General features: G+C 42.7%; 1 protein-coding gene across 3 annotated transcripts in view; it reads right to left on the bottom strand.

Moving 5' to 3' along the window:
• Positions 1 to 2,796: 2,796 nt before the first annotated feature.
• PALM (paralemmin) overlaps positions 2,797 to 17,051 on the bottom strand; it is a 157,388-nt gene continuing 143,133 nt past the window's right edge. For 2 of the 3 annotated variants that reach the window (XM_073655134.1, XM_073655130.1), the window contains exons 6-9: positions 8,005 to 8,026; positions 7,842 to 7,901; positions 6,575 to 6,706; positions 2,797 to 4,811 (exon numbers count right to left, since the gene is read on the bottom strand). In XM_073655134.1, coding sequence (XP_073511235.1) covers positions 4,294 to 4,811; positions 6,575 to 6,706; positions 7,842 to 7,901; positions 8,005 to 8,026 — 732 coding nt within the window. In that variant the 3' untranslated portion in view covers positions 2,797 to 4,293. The remainder of the gene's footprint in view (positions 4,812 to 6,574; positions 6,707 to 7,841; positions 7,902 to 8,004; positions 8,027 to 17,051) is intronic. The other variant, XM_073655141.1, reaches the window with a different exon arrangement.

Here is a 17,051-nt window from a genome sequence, read left to right as displayed (position 1 = left end):
GCCAAGCACAGACATAAGTGTGACGCAACTCCAAACAGGCAGTGTGGAGGTAGGACTGACAGTGCTATGAGAGGAGGAAAGCTGAAGGTTTGTAATGAAACTAAACTCAGCTGTACTTTATAATCATGCAGGAGCCTGTGTTGCAGCCTGCTTATGACTGGGCAACTCATACAAGCAAGAGATGTATATACCCCTAGTGAAAACTCTCTGATAACACCCACTTCAACTTAACAAAAGTGAATTGATTAAGTGCCAAATACTTTGATTTCTAATATCTCCACAGAGCAGAGGAGAAAAAAACCCAAAACATTTTATTCCAATCTGCAGCTACTATTACATGTGTCCAGTTAAACATGAAAAAATTGGAGAAAGGTCCTTTTTAAATTATGACATAACATGGTTTCAGAGTCAATCAAACATGCAGGGCTGAAATCATCCAGCCAGTGCCTGATGCCAGCAGCACAAGGATCGGACAGCATGTATCAGCTATCAAATTTCCTTTTAGAACTACACTGTCTTGGTACACTAGACAAGGAAAGCACAACTCACCCTGTTAAGATCAAAACTACTGTTGAATATAACCCAGGTCAACACTAAAACAACAATCCTGAATGATAGGTGATAGGGGACTTTAGGGAGTGAATCATTTGTTTAATAGGTATATTTTAACAATTATTTGTATGTGCAAATGTTAATTTAATTCCAGTTGTGGTACAATTGAGTTTGAATGTATATAAATTACTCCATAATAAATCTAATCCTTCTGCAATTTAAACTGAAAAATAAATAGAAAAAAAAATCATTTATGTGTTTCAGGAAATGAACTGTTTCCCCTTCTCCTGCTCCTCACCTTGTGTCTGGATCTAAGACAGCTGGGTGCAGCAGGAGCGCCCTCTTTCTGCAGTGGAACAGAAACCTCACTAAGGCTGTGTGCCCACTATGTGTTTTTTAAGCGTTTCTGCAGTGGCAATTCTGCCGCAGAAACGCTTAAAAAACGCTTGGTAGAAGGCCTGCCATGTTCCCCAATGATAATCCGCATGTGCTGTGCACATGTTGCACAAATTTCCGCTGCGGCTTATCATTGCGGAAAAATCCACAGCACTACCAATTATTTAGCGTAATCGTGCTGTTTTCGCAGACATTGACTTACATTGAATCGCTTAATATCCGCATCACTAAATGTGCACATGCACATAATAAGCGATTCAATGTGTGGATGGTACCTGGGTTTGGAGAAGAGGAGACTCTCCTCCGGACCCGGGTACCATAGTACCTGTAAAAAAAGAATAAAATAAAAAATATACATTATACTTACCTTCCGATGGCCCCCAGTCTCCTCAGCGATCCGTCCTGGCTCCCTGGCAGCTCGCGATGGTCTAAAAGGATCTGCCATGACGTCGGCGGTCGCATAACCCGTCACATGACTAAATTACGTCAGGTCCTTTTACACAACTGCGAGACACCGGGGAGACTGGACGCATCGGATAAGGACACGGGGGCTATCAGAAAGTAAGTATAATATTTATTTGTAACCATTCTTTTACGGTCACACTATATAAATCCATGCTGTTTGCATGGATTTATATAGTGTGACCAAGTTGTCAAGCACTTTCCAAGTGATGCTAAAATCGCTTGGAAAGCGCTTGTCAACCCGCATGTGGAAATGCATGTGAAGAACGCTTCACATCCGCTTGTCCCTGGCAGGAAAAACGCATGTACAATCCGCATGTACAATCCGCATGCGTTTTTTCTGCCAGGGAGAAGCAGAAACGCTCAGGAAAAAATCCGGAGCATTTCTGCATTGTGGGCACATAGCCTAAAGAGGACCTGTCACCAGGTCAAAAGTGGACAGGTTTTGTTCTTATTTTATTCATGCTGCTTCCCCGAGTATGTCATTTTTTATTTTTTTAAACCTGCCATACAATTCCAGAGGCACGGGGTTTTCTATTTAGTGCTGATGTTTATAGTTTTTCCAAGGGAACTATATACTAAGAGCAAAAACTACCCACTTTTGACCTGATAACAGTTCTTTACCAGATCAGGAGATTAACCCTTGTGTGCTCTGCAAGATTTCTACTGTTTCAGAAACATGCAAAAAAATGTTGCAGACTGATAATAATGTGGGTGATATTATCTTCACATTACTTAAAGGGAATGTGTCACCCCCTGGGAGATATCAGACCGCTACTATGGCCATACAGGTGATAGAAAAGTAAATCTATACTTACCTGTATGGCCCATAGTAGCGGTCTTGTGGCTGTGAAATTGCTTTTTATAAAATCCTTTTTAGAAATGCCCGCCTATATGCGGATAGCAGGATGCCAGGAGGAAGTGGGGACCAAACCTCATTGTTGCGTACGCCGGAGGTCACTGGAGCAGAAGGCACAGTGACTCCCCGGCGCCTGCGCACTAGAGCAGATCAGTAAAATAGCACAGGGAGAAAAAAAATATGCGTCTCACGCTATAGGCGCATGCGCGGGATGTGCAGACGGGCAGGGGAGAGGGGGAATATTTAAATTAAGTATATAGATGGGCATTTCTTGGTGTCCCCCGGACACCAAGCCTAGGAAAAAGGATTTTAGAAAAAGCAATTTCACAGCCACAAGACCGCTAATATGGGCCATACAGGTAAGTATAGAATTACATTTCTATAACCTGTATGCCCATATTAGCGGTCTGATAGGTCCCAGGGGGTGACACATTCCCTTTAATTCATTTTTAGGTTGTGTTCCTTTAAGATGCGTACGATCTGTGTGCATTGTTCTCAGTCATTCGGACATAAACCATGTTGCATCATGAGATTAAATGACACATTTTATTTATTTGTTTTTTTATGTTTTACATTTGAAATTTACATAGGGGAGGTTTGGATATGGGTTTCAGGCAGGCAGAGCAAGTGACAGAGGCACCAATATATTGAAAGTCCAGCTGGGGCCCAGGGGGTCCACCCAGCTCCATGTCCCGCACTATGGGTACACAGTCAGCCAGGGTAATAGGATTCACAGTTAACATACAAGGGTCATAGATAAAAGGCTAGAAGGTGAAAGTCAAGGTCATAACAGTAGAACCTGCAGCAACTCTCTATTCACATCATTACAATGTTTTGCAGAATATTAAATCATATACAGTAGCTAAGGAATAAAAAAATAAAGTTACACTTTCATAGCACATCTCTGGACTTCACTCTTAATAAAACACAAAAACCAATGCAAATAACTATACTTATAACTGGTCACACACTGGAGCACATTCCCAATGACTTGTCAGACCTTACACAGGGATTCTAACACGAGGCTAGTAGTACGCGCTAAACACCGATAATGAGAATGGAGAGAATTTGGCAATCAGTTGAAGCTTTCATTACACGACATCTTTATGAGTTGTTAATACAACACTTAGGTCGTTATTGAGGTGAATGGTAAATTTGTTTCAGTGGGAACTTAATATCTGCTCTTCCATATTTATAAAACTGGCAAACTAAACTTCTTGTTCCAATTCCTGTTGTTCAAGTGTAATGAATGTTATTGTAAAATGTAAACCTACTGAAGTTCTCAAAGCCTGCAATTTACTCGAGGCTCGTGAGCCATGTTGACCTTTCATCACATCATTTCCTGAATTGTCCTGCGCTGTAACACATTCAGCTGAAAAATCCTACAGGTACCCAACATCTAATTCATCCATTTGTTTGCCTATCCAACCTACAGTTTAGATCTTCTGAGATTTCCTCTAAACAGTTCAGGTTGGTGGTTCTAAAAATTATCATAGGAGGTAGAGGAAATAGGGGGCATCTATTTCATTTGTCACAGGGAGATTTTACTTGATACAAAATGGCAGTAGCTTTGATAATATATAGAGAGAGCTGCAGATTCTTCAGAAAGAATACCAGAAGCAAATATAGCCAAGGAGAATGAACACTTGCTAGTTGTGTGATGCTCCTCTAATACATCTGAAGTTGATGCAAATGGAAGTCTCCTTCCTAGTCTGAGAGCTTATAAACCCAGAATAGAATGAATATTACCCACAATGTTTGTGGATTATTAGGAGAATGTGCTCTCAGATTTCATAAAGAGCACTGTATACAGCAGAAAAGAGCCAACCGTTAAAGTTTTGGATCATGGAGGGGTCTCCCTCAAAGGCTGAGGTGGATAGAAAGAGTACCCCTTTTATAAAACTAAAGGCTTAGGGGTAATAGCTCTCCATTCAGAATTAATGGTAAAGTACAAACTCCAGTTTCAGGCTTTATGGTATATGATGGTTAGAGGAAAGGCACACCTTTTCCCTAACTTCACCTGTTTACATCACACTACAGCACTTGCATCTCTGTTTCTTCATAGTTAGATCCTGCTCTCCACTCTTGGGTGCTGTTGTGTCATTGGTCTCTAGTTTCTCACTCTTGTTGGGAGGTTCTACAGGAGCACCATTGGGAGGGTGCTGTGCCTTTTCTGGTACTTCTCCATCAACAGCTGGCTGTTGCTCTCCATCACCAATGACAACTAATTCCGCAGTGATGGCTTCTTCCAAACCCAGAACCTTCTTTGTTTCATTCTCATCTTCCACATTCTGGTAGCCCATAAAAATCATGGTTACTGGTTGCTCTGGGCCCAATGATGTCTCAGGAGGTCGAGCCTGTACACCGGGGATTTCCTTTCGAGGAGATGCTCTTTGGATTGAGGTTTTTTCATCTGATGTCAAGGAAACTTCACTAAGGGTTGCTTCCTCTGCCTTGTGGATCAGGTCCTCCACTTCTGTGGAACTGAGCTGGTGGACAGTATCATTAGGAGCAGCAACCTCTGATCTTACTGCATGTACAACTGTTGACAAATTAAAGAGATAATGAGGTAGTACATAGCATATTGTGGACAGGCACAAAATGAAAACGGACGATTAACTACTTCTTGACTGCTCATATACTTCCAGACAGTCAACACTTTACCCTACATTGATACTCTAGAATGTCAATCCAGTGTAAGCAGATTGTACAAGATCATGAAGCTGTAGGGGTGGGAAGCCGGCTATCAGACGCAGCCAGAATTCCCAGAGAGAAGATGAAAATGTATATTACCATGCTTGCTTTCTGGATCACTGTATAAAAAGCAATGAATTAGGATTAGAATATTAGGAAGCACTGACAGTGCCACCTTCCCTAAGGCTAAGTGCCCACGATGCAGAAATGCTGCATATTTTTTCCGCTTCTCCCTGGCAGGAAAAACGCATGCGGATTTTACATGCGTTTTTCCCGCCAGGTAGAAGCGTTTGTCAAGCGTTTTTGCATGCATTTCTGCATGCGGGTTATCACGCGCTTTTCCAAGAGTCCGGTTTGTTGTATGGGTCGTGGTGGTGTGAAAGGACCTGCCATGACGTCATTTAGTCATGTGACAGGTCACGTGACTGCCGAAGTCAGCGGTCACGTGACCTGTCACATGACTAAATGACGTCATGGCAGGTCCTTTCACACCACCGCGACCCATACAACAGACCGGACGCATCGCTGAGGAGACCGGGGGCCATCGGAAGGTAAGTATAATCTTTATTTTTTATTTTAAATTCTTTTTTTAACAGGTTCTATGGTACCTGGGTTTGTATGAGAGTCTCCTCTTCTCCAAACCCGGGTACCATCCGCACATTGAACCGTATCATATCCGCATGGGCACATGTGCTCACACGGATAATATACGGTTTAATGCATGTCAATGACGGCAATTACGCTGCGTGTCTGCAAAATTAATGGACATGCTGCGTATTTTTCCGCAATGATTTTCCGCATCATGTGCACAGCATATGCGGATTATCATTGGGGACCATGGGGCACGTATTACCAAGCATTTTTTAAGCGGTTTCGCTGTGGAAATTACGCGGCAAAAGCGCTTGAAAAACGCATAGTGGGTACGCAGCCTTAATCCAGTGAACATATGAACCCTGGGTGTAGGGAGGAAACAGGAGCTGCTGGTTCCCAAGCAGGCAGCTGAAATTCCCCTGTAATTGGCGCTAATATACCAGCCCCAGTTACAGCGGAATTCAGCAATAAAAAATATGTAATATGTTATAATGCCACGTGTATCACAAAAAAGAAGCAAAATTATTTAAATATCCAAATGATAAAAAAATTAGAGCTGTTAAAAGTGCATGTATGGTAAAACACGAAAATGTGCCTGGTCAGGAAGCAGAGAAAATGGTTTGCTCTGAAGTAATTAAGCATAAATATCATTATTAAGACAGAAGTCCCAAAGTATATAAAACAATTACAATATGAATTTACAACCACTATATGACATACAGGACAATTTAATGTGAAGAAAATTACCATTTTAATATAGAAAGTATAAAGGAATAAGATACTTGAAAGAAAACAGCACAATATGTATTTATAGAAACAAAAAGAAGTGGAAGAGAAAGAAGGAGCTGAATTAAAAGCTTACAAGCCACAGAAACTCCAGAACACCAAAGTATTTCCGACTGGTCAAAACTTGATGTACAAGTAAAAATAACTGGGTATCATGTCATGACATGATCAAACGTTTGCTACTGAAATTTTCTTCTGGTGGAAAAAAACACCTGACCTTTTAGAGCACCCTACCTTTTTGTGCATCTTCGTACACCTTGACCCCCTGCGTGGGGTACTCTTGAGGGAGCACAGTGTTGCTAGAGAGGACTTTAGTCTCCCCTGTGATTCTGTCCTTCTCTACTGTAATCTCCACAGAGTACATTGCTGGGACACAAACAGGACAGTGACATTAAATTTCACAATACCCCTCATTCCCTCCCATTATCCTGCTGAGGGGCAGCAAGCAAGGGTCAGTAGATACAGGAGGGAGTGAGCGTAAAGTGATAATAGCGAAGCAGGAAGATAGCAGGGGTAACGGCCATTTTCTCCAGTTTGCTTAATCCCTGTCGTAGAATATTTTTCATGCTGTGAGGAAATCAAGGGCACCAGCAGCAGTCTGATCAACACGGTTAGGCATCATTGCAGATAGCAGTATGCTGGTGTAAGGAGACTTGCTAACATGCTAATAACATTATATGGTGTTAGTGATATCATTAATTTATGGTAATCAGCAAAATAAAACATTTTCAAAATGTAAATGCAAAATATTATTTTCCCCATCTTGATGTTAGGTTTATATCACAATTGCTGAAATTGAATGTATTTATTATTTTATCCTACTATAATGTAATTGCAGCAGAGATTTTGTTTTAACAATTTTGGGTATGTAACAAAAGAGTTATTTTTCCTCTATTTCTTCCTATCTGGTAAGTAAGGCTCCTTGCACATGATTCTTATTTTTCCTATGGGCATCCAATCATCCATTATGAATTCAAGTATAATGGATTACATACAGATTACTGTTCTCTATGGGAAGAGAAGCTGTCTGCTCAAGGTCTCTAGAAGGCTCAGGGTACATACAGACTTTTTGTAGCACGGCAGCAACAGTCGCAGGCCATGGGAATACATTTAGTGTGAAACTGTAAAAATATGAAGAAGGAAGACCTAGGGTGAATTATAGATGCAAGTCTCACGCACGGTGCCTGCCTGCCGAATGCCACTGTCATGAGATGTCACAAGCAAAAGTATGTGTGTAGCCTCAGCCATAGGGACAGAAAAAAAGCAAAGCATGCTGTTTGGTTTATCAATGCCCTCTTCAGTGTCAAAATCACAAGCTGCGCCATAGTATGTAATATCCAAGTCCAGCTTTGTCTTCAGATTACATGGTATGTTACATGACCACTGTAAACTTCAGAAGAGCCGAGCCATGCCTCTCTCCAGAATGTTAAGACAGCCAAGCAATGTCCAGCCCAGTGTGAGAGGCTGCAAACCCTGCCAGCTTCGTCTGACAACCACTAACCTGCTCTCATCATATCTGGACTATCAGTCTTCTTAGCGGGGGACTGTGACACAGTCTGATCTAGAGAAAAAATACAAAGTGATACTTAAAAATAGCAGTTAAGCAGAAATGTATACCCGTTTCCACCTCTGATGAGACCCAAATAAAGTACGGAAGAACTTACCTCTGGCAGTGTTCATGATGGTCTGAAAGGAAACACAAGGTAATTAGAGTGTGCAAACATGCATCCATCCATGAGGTTACATAAAAGTAATATATTTATTTTACTCACTTATATAGCATTATTAATTCCACAGCGCTTTACAGACATTATGGGTACTGTCCCCATTGGGGCTCACAATCGAGATTCTGTCTTTGGAGTGTGGGAGGAAACCCACGCAAACACAGGAAGAACATACAATCTTCTTGTAGATGTTGTCTTTGGTGGGATTTTAACCCAGGACCTCAGCGCTGCAAGGCTGCAGTTCTAACCACTGATCACACCTAAGAGCAGAATATCGTTTTAAAATGTTCCCATAATGTCACCCATTTAGAGATATTTCCCTTCAAGACTTCACCATGCAGCATCCTAAATGAAGGCAGATCAATGAATCAACTGCCGTTGTGAAAATGAACCGCTTGCTTCAGGCTTCTCTGCAGGGTACGGGCCTAAAACCCAATCTGTACGGGTCCAGGCCCTGGATCTATGCCACGTTGTTCCTGATCATAACATGTCATATTACTGTAGCATAAGTTTTAATATAATTGAGCCATTTAGCTATATACCCTACATTATTTTCATCAGCTGCTAAATAACTTTTTTTTGGAGCTAATGTGAGAACTTCAGATTAATTGATTTTCATACAATAACGATGTACATTACAAGATATGTCTTTCCAATTTATAACATCTAAAAAGCCAGTCTGCACTGCAAAGGGACTTAAAAATTGTTCACAACAATATAAAATTAAAAATCAATTTTGTCACATCCTGGAGGCGCTGGACACTTTTCAAAACTTGGTTGGACAAGACTGAACACAACTCCATGAGGTTCAATATTAAACTTTAACCCCTTAAACCTGAAGCCTGTTTTCACCTTCCTGATCAAGACAAATTTTTGAAATCTGACCAGTGTCACTTTATGGGGTAATATCTGGAACGCTTCAACATATCCCAGTGATTCTGAGACTGTTTTATCGTGTTACATTTTACTTCATGAGAGTAGTAAATTTAGGTCAATATGATTTGCGTTTATCTATGAAAATGTCTAAAATGTGACAAAAAATTTGAAAAATTCACAATTTTCAATCTTTGCATTTATATACTCTTAAAACAAATAGTCATGCAACATAAAATACAGTAGTTAGTTAATACCATTTACCACACAGTACCACAGCGCTAACAACAGGCAAAATGTCTGACTATGGTATTCAGAATGTGCATATTAATAAATGTGTGTTTGAGGATAACACTTATTGTGCCAATGATTGCCCCTCCTGTAGAGTCAATGGGACGGTGATGATTAAATTGATAGGTCCAATGATCATGGTCTGGAGTATAAAAAGGCAAAATGCAAAGACCAGTGCGCAGTCCATGCACTATACTAGAGTCTCCTTGAGTCAAACAACAATTGTTGTTATTTTGACTCAGTTAGACCACCGTACCTAACAGTGAATGATGACACACACTATCAATGGGAAATTGCACATGTAGTTACCATGGTGCCAGAGCGCTTTGGAAGCAACCACCGCACAGGACATCCAGCAGGACTTTAGTATTGCACACAGATCACGCCCAGGACTTTGCATTTTGCCTTTATATACTCTGGACCACGATCAAAAGACCTAAGCGTTATCCTCAATATGCTGCAAAGAGTTTTTATTGAAACAATACCCATTTGGCAAAACAGAAGTAAATAGACCCAACGTTTCGACCTTTAAGGTCTTTATCAAGGTTTTTTATCTGCTAGTGCGCGGTGCTTTAATTCATCTATAGGTGTACTGACAATTTTGACACCACGGGTGTTTTCCAGAAACAAGCACACAGTAAATGTTGCAGAGCGAAAATTGCAAATGTACTATGGTATTGCCCAATAAGTGAAGGCTAACTGTGGTTTAGGCACAATGTGGGGCTCAAAAGGGAGGGAGGCATTTGGATTGTGTAGCGCAGATACAGATTGTGGGGTGGGGGCATGTCACTTTTTCAGTGCCTTAGTTCTTCCCGAAATGTGGAAACGTCCCGAGTGGTTACTTGTTTTTGTAGGTTGAGTTGAAGCTTTTATTGGTGGGATTTTGGATCACGCTTAACCCTAGAACGCATGACCATAAAAATCTACACTTTCACATACCTGGGGCCTTTTAGGCCCGTGTGCAAATAATAAATAAATGACCAACTGGAAATGACAAACAACTATATACCTGAGGGATACCTAGAGTTTCAAAATTCTAACTAAAGAAATCTTGCAGAAAATAGAAAACAATTAACAGGGTGGGCCTGCGAGGCCCCAGGTATGCATTCTAGGGTTAAGGCTCGGTTCACGTTTATCTGGCGCTCTACGCAAAGCACTCACATCAGGGTTTCCATCTAAATCTCCAAATTATGTGTTTCAGACTAAACTCCAGACGGATCCATCCACTATAATGAAGATGGCAGAGTTACTCTGGACTCAGCAGTGTCCGTCTTTTTAGTGGTGCAAAAAACTGTGGTCCACTGCGCTTTTGTGCGCGCCTAAGAAGATGGAAACTGCAGGATTATGAATCAGATACAGTCCAAACTGACTCCATCTGTCTCATAATAGTGGATAATCTATTAAGGGTTTTGTCTGAATCACATAATTCAGAGATTTAGACGTAAACCCCCATGCAGTGCAGAGCACAGGATAAATGTGAGTTAAGCCTTACTACAATCTTTGTGAGGCAGAATGAACAAATCAACAGCAGGTGAAGAATTACTTTCAATTATCTTTTTTTTTAAAGCATTCACCGTGCATAAACGACAAGATGGCTTTATTATTCAGTTCAGTATAATCAAAGCATTATCAGATTTATATACTGTAATTGTTTTAGGTTTTGCTACTTTTACACACTAAGCAAAGCTTTTTCTACAAAAAAATATTTTGCACCACCATATTTAGACAGATATAATTTTTCTATCCTTCTGACAGAGTAATGTGAGGGTTCGTTTTTGCGGGTTAAGTTGAAGTTTTTATTGGTACCATTTTCAGGCACATAACACTTTTTCGCATTCTATTCCTATTTTTGGGAGGCAGAATGAGCAAAAAGCAGCAAGTCAGGAACTCTTTTTTTTCATGCCGCTTACTATGTGGTAAAAGTGATAAGACAACTTTATTCTTTGGGTCAGTATGATTACAGCGATACCAGATTTATATAGTTTTTTTTTGCTGATTTATACAATAAAAATAATTTTAAAGAAAAAAAAGTGTTTTGCATAGCTATATGCTGAGAGCTATGGCTTTTTTATTTTTCTGATGACTGAGTTTTTTTTGTGGGATTAGATGTAGTTTTCAAGGACACCATTTTGTATTTACTAAAACCTTTTAAATTGTATTTAATTTCACTTTTTGTTCAGCTGTGTAATGAAGAAACATTCATTAATATGTGTTAAGGGGACAGTTGCAAACAACTTTATTAAATAATGGAAAGCAACCGAACCCGGGGTCCGCGATGCAGCCTGGAGGACTACAGCCGAACACCTTCCGGGTAAGAAGGTAAAACAACCAACTGAAATAATCCCTTCCGTGCTACTGCACATCGGAAAGGGAATAGGGATTCGCACTATCTCCATTAACTGCACGAGAGATGTACGATAAATAATATATCCGTAGCCCTGTTTACAGCACAGGGACTACACAGCAGGCGCTAGGATGCGTGTGTGATACACGCCGGCGTATACGTGCTCCCAGCCGGCGTGCTACCGGACTAAGGAGTATCTCTCCACGTGGCTAACAGGCGGTGCCAGGAATAAGGCGTCTGCAGACTGCTCGGGGTGTATGGCGACCCCTTTGTCGGAGCCAGACTGTCAGTCGAAGCTACCTGCCTCCCTCCATCTAAGGCTGCCTATCCCCAGCTAAACCAGCCTGACAGAAGCTAAAGCACATGTGGAGCCCAAATGACCAAGCATCCACACAACAACACCATCACAGCTCAATGATCAGAGCGCGCCGCCATGTTTGTGGGCGGGCTATTTAAAGATTAAGCCCTGCCCACCGTCGCACTATTGGTGACGTCACCCGCGACCAATCAGGCGGTGCCAGGTCACCGGATCAGCTGACTCCCAAACCACCAGTTACGGTCCGCCATGTCACGGGCATGCTCAGTGCAGTGAATCCTTAAGGGAACACTTAAACAACAGAATATAACTCCAAGTAAATCAAACTTCTGTGAAATCAAACTGTCCACTTAGGAAGCAACACTGATTGACAATCAATTTCACATGCTGTTGTGCAAATGGAATAGACAATAGATGGAAATTATTGGCAATTATCAAGACATGTATGTGGTATATTGATGCAGCTTGGGAAATAATAGATATGTATTCATAAGTCCCACCTACAATAACCTTCTCCTGCTGTTTTTAAGATTAGTGACCTATTATGTATAGGCTGTTTTTATTCAAGTTCACACCTATATATTATATATCAAGTAATGAAAGATTATCGTCTTCAGTAAGAAGGTGTGAAAATAGGAAAAATTAATCATGATGAATGTATATTTCTGCCTGCACTAGGTCACTTTTTATGGGCACTTTATGTATGTTATATTTGTCAAATATGACTATTAAAGATTATCTTTCATAATAAATAGATAAAAGGGCTTTTTGTGTTAGTTGGTAAAAGACAATTATCAAGACACCCTCAATAAAGGAGTGGTTCTGCAGGTCGGGACCACAGACCACATCTCAGTACCAATGCTTTCTGGCTGATGTTTTGCTCACTTAATGTTGGTTGTGCTTTCACACTTGTGGTAGCATGAGACGGACTCTACAACCCACAGAAGTTGCTCAGGTAGTGCAGCTCATCCAGGATGGCACATCAATGCGAGCTGTGGCAAGAAGGTTTGCTGTATCTGTCAGCATCGTGTCCAGAGGCTGGAGGCGCTATCAGGAGACAGGTCAGTACATCAGGAGACGTGGAGGGGGCCGTAGGAGGGCAACAACCCAGCAGCAGGACTGCTACCTCTGCCTTTGTGCAAGGAGGAACAGGAGGAGCACTGCCAGAGCCCTGCAAAATGACCTCCAGCAGGCCACAAATGTGCATGTGTCTGCACAAATGGTTAGAAACCGACTCCATGAGGGTGGTATGAGGGCCCGACGTCCACAGATGGGGGTTGTGCTCACAGCCCAACACCGTGTAGAACGCTTGGCATTTGCCACAGAACACTAGGATTGGCAAAGTCGCCACTGGCGCCCTGTGCTCTTCACAGATGAAAGCAGGTTAACACTGAGCACATGTGACAGACCTGACATAGTCTGTAGACACCGTGGAAAGCAATTTGCTGCCTGCAACATCCTTCAGCATGATCGGTTTGGCAGTAAGCCAGTAATGGTGTGGGGTGGCATTTCTTTGGAGGGCCGCACAGCCCTCCATGTGCTCGCCAGAGGTAGCCTGACTGCCATTAGGTACCGAGATGAGATCCTCAGACCCCTTGTGAGACCATATGCTGGTGCGGTTGGCCCTGGGTTCCTCCTAATGCAGGAAAATGCCAGGCCTCATGTGGCTGGAGTGTGTCAGCAGTTCAGATGAAGGCATTGAAGCTATGGACTGGCCCGCCTGTTCCCCAGACCTGAATCCGATTGAGCACATCTGGGACATCATGTCTCGCTCCATCCACCGTCACGTTGCACCACAGACTGTCCAGGAGTTGGCGGATGCTTTAGTCCAGGTCTGGGAGGAGATCCCACAGGAGACCATCCGCAACCTCATCAGGAGCATGCCCAGGCGTTGTAGGGAGGTCATACAGGCACGTGGAGGCCACACACAATACTGAGCCTCATTTTGACTTGTTTTAAGGACATTACATCAAAGTTGGATCAGCCTGTAGTGTGTTTTTCCACTTTAATTTTGGGGGTGACTCCAAATCCAGGCCGCCATTGGTTAATAAATTTGATTTCCATTGATGATTTTTGTGTGATTTTGTTGTCAGCACATTCAACTTTGTACAGAACAAAGTATTCAATGAGAATATTTCATTCATTCAGATCTAGGATGTGTTATTTGAGTGTTTCCTTTTTTTTTTTGAGCAGTGTATTTTGCGACCAATTTAAGGAAGTTGTCCAGTACTTTTATATTACCTCCCCAATGCATCCCCCCGGGGCCCCAAAGACTGTTTGTAGATACCCTATGTTGCTGTTTCTGCCTGTGAGCGGCGTTATCCTTGGCCGCTCACAGGCATCACGTGACCCCGCGCTGACGTCACGACAAGTGAGGCGTGGCTTAGCGCTGGGGTCTCTGCGGTGGGTGCTGCGTTGTGAGCGGGGTTACCCCCCACATCACACCCAGCATCCCCTGCGCGCTTTCCCAATGAATGGAGAGAGGCAGAGCGCGCGGTGGATGGTGGGTGTGATGCGCGGGGTAACCTCGCCCACAGCCTGGCATCCACCTGGAACGTGGAAGAGAGAGACCCCCGGCTGCTGCCAGCACTTGTCATGACATCAGCGGATGTCAGAGCCGGCTGCAGTCGGGGGTAACGTGATGCCTGTGAGCGGCCAGTGATGGCGCCGCTCACAGGCAGTATCTGCAACGTAATTACAAAAAGTCTTAGGGGCCCCAGGGGGATACATTGGGGGGGTAATATAAAGTACTGGACAACCCCTTTAAGGTGTTTTATGCCAGAATCCTGGTGTAAACAGGTTAATGAACTGGACTCTAGCTATTCCTTATGTATGAAGATTTTTGGTTCATTCAGGGATCTAATAAAGAATATCCAAATATGTTTTAACAGGTATGGTCACACAACCCTTTAGTATTTGCTAAGGAAAGCAATGAATGTGTTTTATTTAGTACATGTGGGTTTTGGGTGTTTTTTTTGACAATGGAGGTTTATGGGATCAAAAATGCCAAAAACTGTCTAAAAAAAAGTCAACCCTAAATTATGATGTGTTTACAAAAACTAAACATATAAAAATTAAAAATGAAGGCAAGTAAACAAAAACTCCACAGATACAAAATACTTTTTGTAGTGTGTCAAGTATTTCCCTATTGACATACAACTAACATCTGACCAAAGTGTGCTATTTGTGAAGGCACCCTAAATCAGTAATAATACAAGTATTATCTGGAATACACAGCACTATTGTGTATTGTATATTGTATCTCATTGCTGTAAGCAAAGTTACACTGATTATCTTGACACTGCAAAACATATGCAAAGCAATATACTAACATCAAAGGTCAAATATCATATATTACTTCATTAACATCCATAACAGAAATATGTCCAAAAGCTTGATTAAGGAATGCAGAATACAATGTACCGTATATGACGTAAAAAAGCAGTTGTACGTATAAAACTGCTTTTTTAAGTCATATACATTGTGTCACGCATACAGGTGGTGCACGTGGTTTGTGTTCCCACTGTGCCACGGGGCTTACCTAGGAGGGGCAGAGCTAAGCGGTACCTGGTGTTCACTGAAGCTCCTGATGGTGGAGTCAGACTTGAGCTGCAGGTAGCCGCCAACTACCACTCCTACGCAGTCCCCAGTACTGCAGATGCTGACCCCAAGGGTCAGATACACTGACACGGACTGTGTTCGGAGTAACTTGGCAAAAGAGTATACAGACTCTCTTCAGACTGCACAGGTTCTGGATCCTCGGGCAGAACGGATACCGACACGGAGCCACAGACAGTTTTGGATTCGGATCCTGGAACAGGCTCCAACAGTACAGACTCTGGAACTCTAACCAGGATTGACACAGGAGCAGGTTCTAGCACTGACGGAACGGTTACAAGTTCCGATACCGCTGGAGCGGCTTCTGGCACCACCGGATGTGGTTTCAGAGTTCAGGTGCCGCCGAATGCGGTTTCAGGTTCAGGCACTGGCCACACAAGGACAAGGGGTTCGGGTTCAGGCTCTAGCCACACAAGAACCAGAGGTTTGGGTTCAGGCTCTGGCCACACAGGGACAAGATGTTTCAGTTCAGGGTCTGGCCACAGAGGGAGCAGATGTTTGGGTTGAGGATCTGGCCATACAAGGACCAGGGGTTTGGGTTCAGGCTCTGGCCACACAAGAACCAGATGTTTGGGTTCAGGATCTGGCCATACAACGACCAGGGGTTCGGGTTCAAGCTCTGGCCACACAGGGACCAGAGGATTCAGGTACAGGAACTGGGACCTAGCAACTCACTAGTTGCACAAATACTTACTATGGAAGAATGTTGCTCAGACACCTCCCTAATAGGGAGAGTGGCTTTCATACTTAGATGCCTTCCAGCTATTGGCTGGGGGCATTTACATTGTGTGTGCGCTGCCTCTCCAAGAGCAGAGGAGTGCGCGCGCACTAGGCGCGTTGCCAGGAAGTCAGTGCACGCTGCAGTCAGTGCAAGCTGCAGCCTAGAAGGCAGCAGGAGACAGGGAGCTCACTGCGCGGCCCGGGCGGTGAGTATGTCGACGTCCCTGCATGTAGGTGTTACACATTGTAAATATAGATAAAGCTGAACTCTTTACTCATCTTAAAGGGGTGGTCTGAAACTAACATTTATTTTAATCTTAAATGCCTATCTATTTAATGCCAGAATCTACTCTATTTTCTAATATACTTTAATTAAAAATTCCCTATCATTCCCTCACTGCTTTATTTTTTTTTTAGTACTTCCAGTTTTATGATGCTTTGTTTGAGAATGCCAGTGCAGGCTGGGATACTCAAACGAGTCATTATCAGGGGGCAGAGGCTGCCCCCACTCTGAAATGAAGCGACATCATTGACATCCGATTCAGGGGATGGGCTAGTCCTTCACTGAGCCTGAGTCAGTTGTCAATTCCGATGTATGATCAGTAGGATCTTTTCACTGTGCAATATGCACAGTGACAGTGCGCTCGCTTGCTGGTTCAGATGAAAATTGACAGACCAGAAAGAGAGCACACTATCAGTGCACATTGTAAGGAGAAAACCAGGCAAGCAGAAACCAGCCCCGCCTCTGCAGGTGATGTCAATTTTGGGGGTGAGGCTGGTCTCTTCTCACTCGTTCTTTCCTTAAAATGTGGCTCTCTTGCTGTC

The sequence above is a fragment of the Phyllobates terribilis genome, unplaced genomic scaffold (genome assembly GCF_046119375.1).
Source record: "Phyllobates terribilis strain yellow unplaced genomic scaffold, ASM4611937v1 Scaffold_1__5_contigs__length_1240528914, whole genome shotgun sequence".
In the NCBI taxonomy this organism is placed as follows: Eukaryota; Metazoa; Chordata; class Amphibia; order Anura; family Dendrobatidae; genus Phyllobates; species Phyllobates terribilis.
Note: the sequence above shows the minus strand (reverse complement) of the source record. Positions and strands in the feature narration are given on the sequence as shown.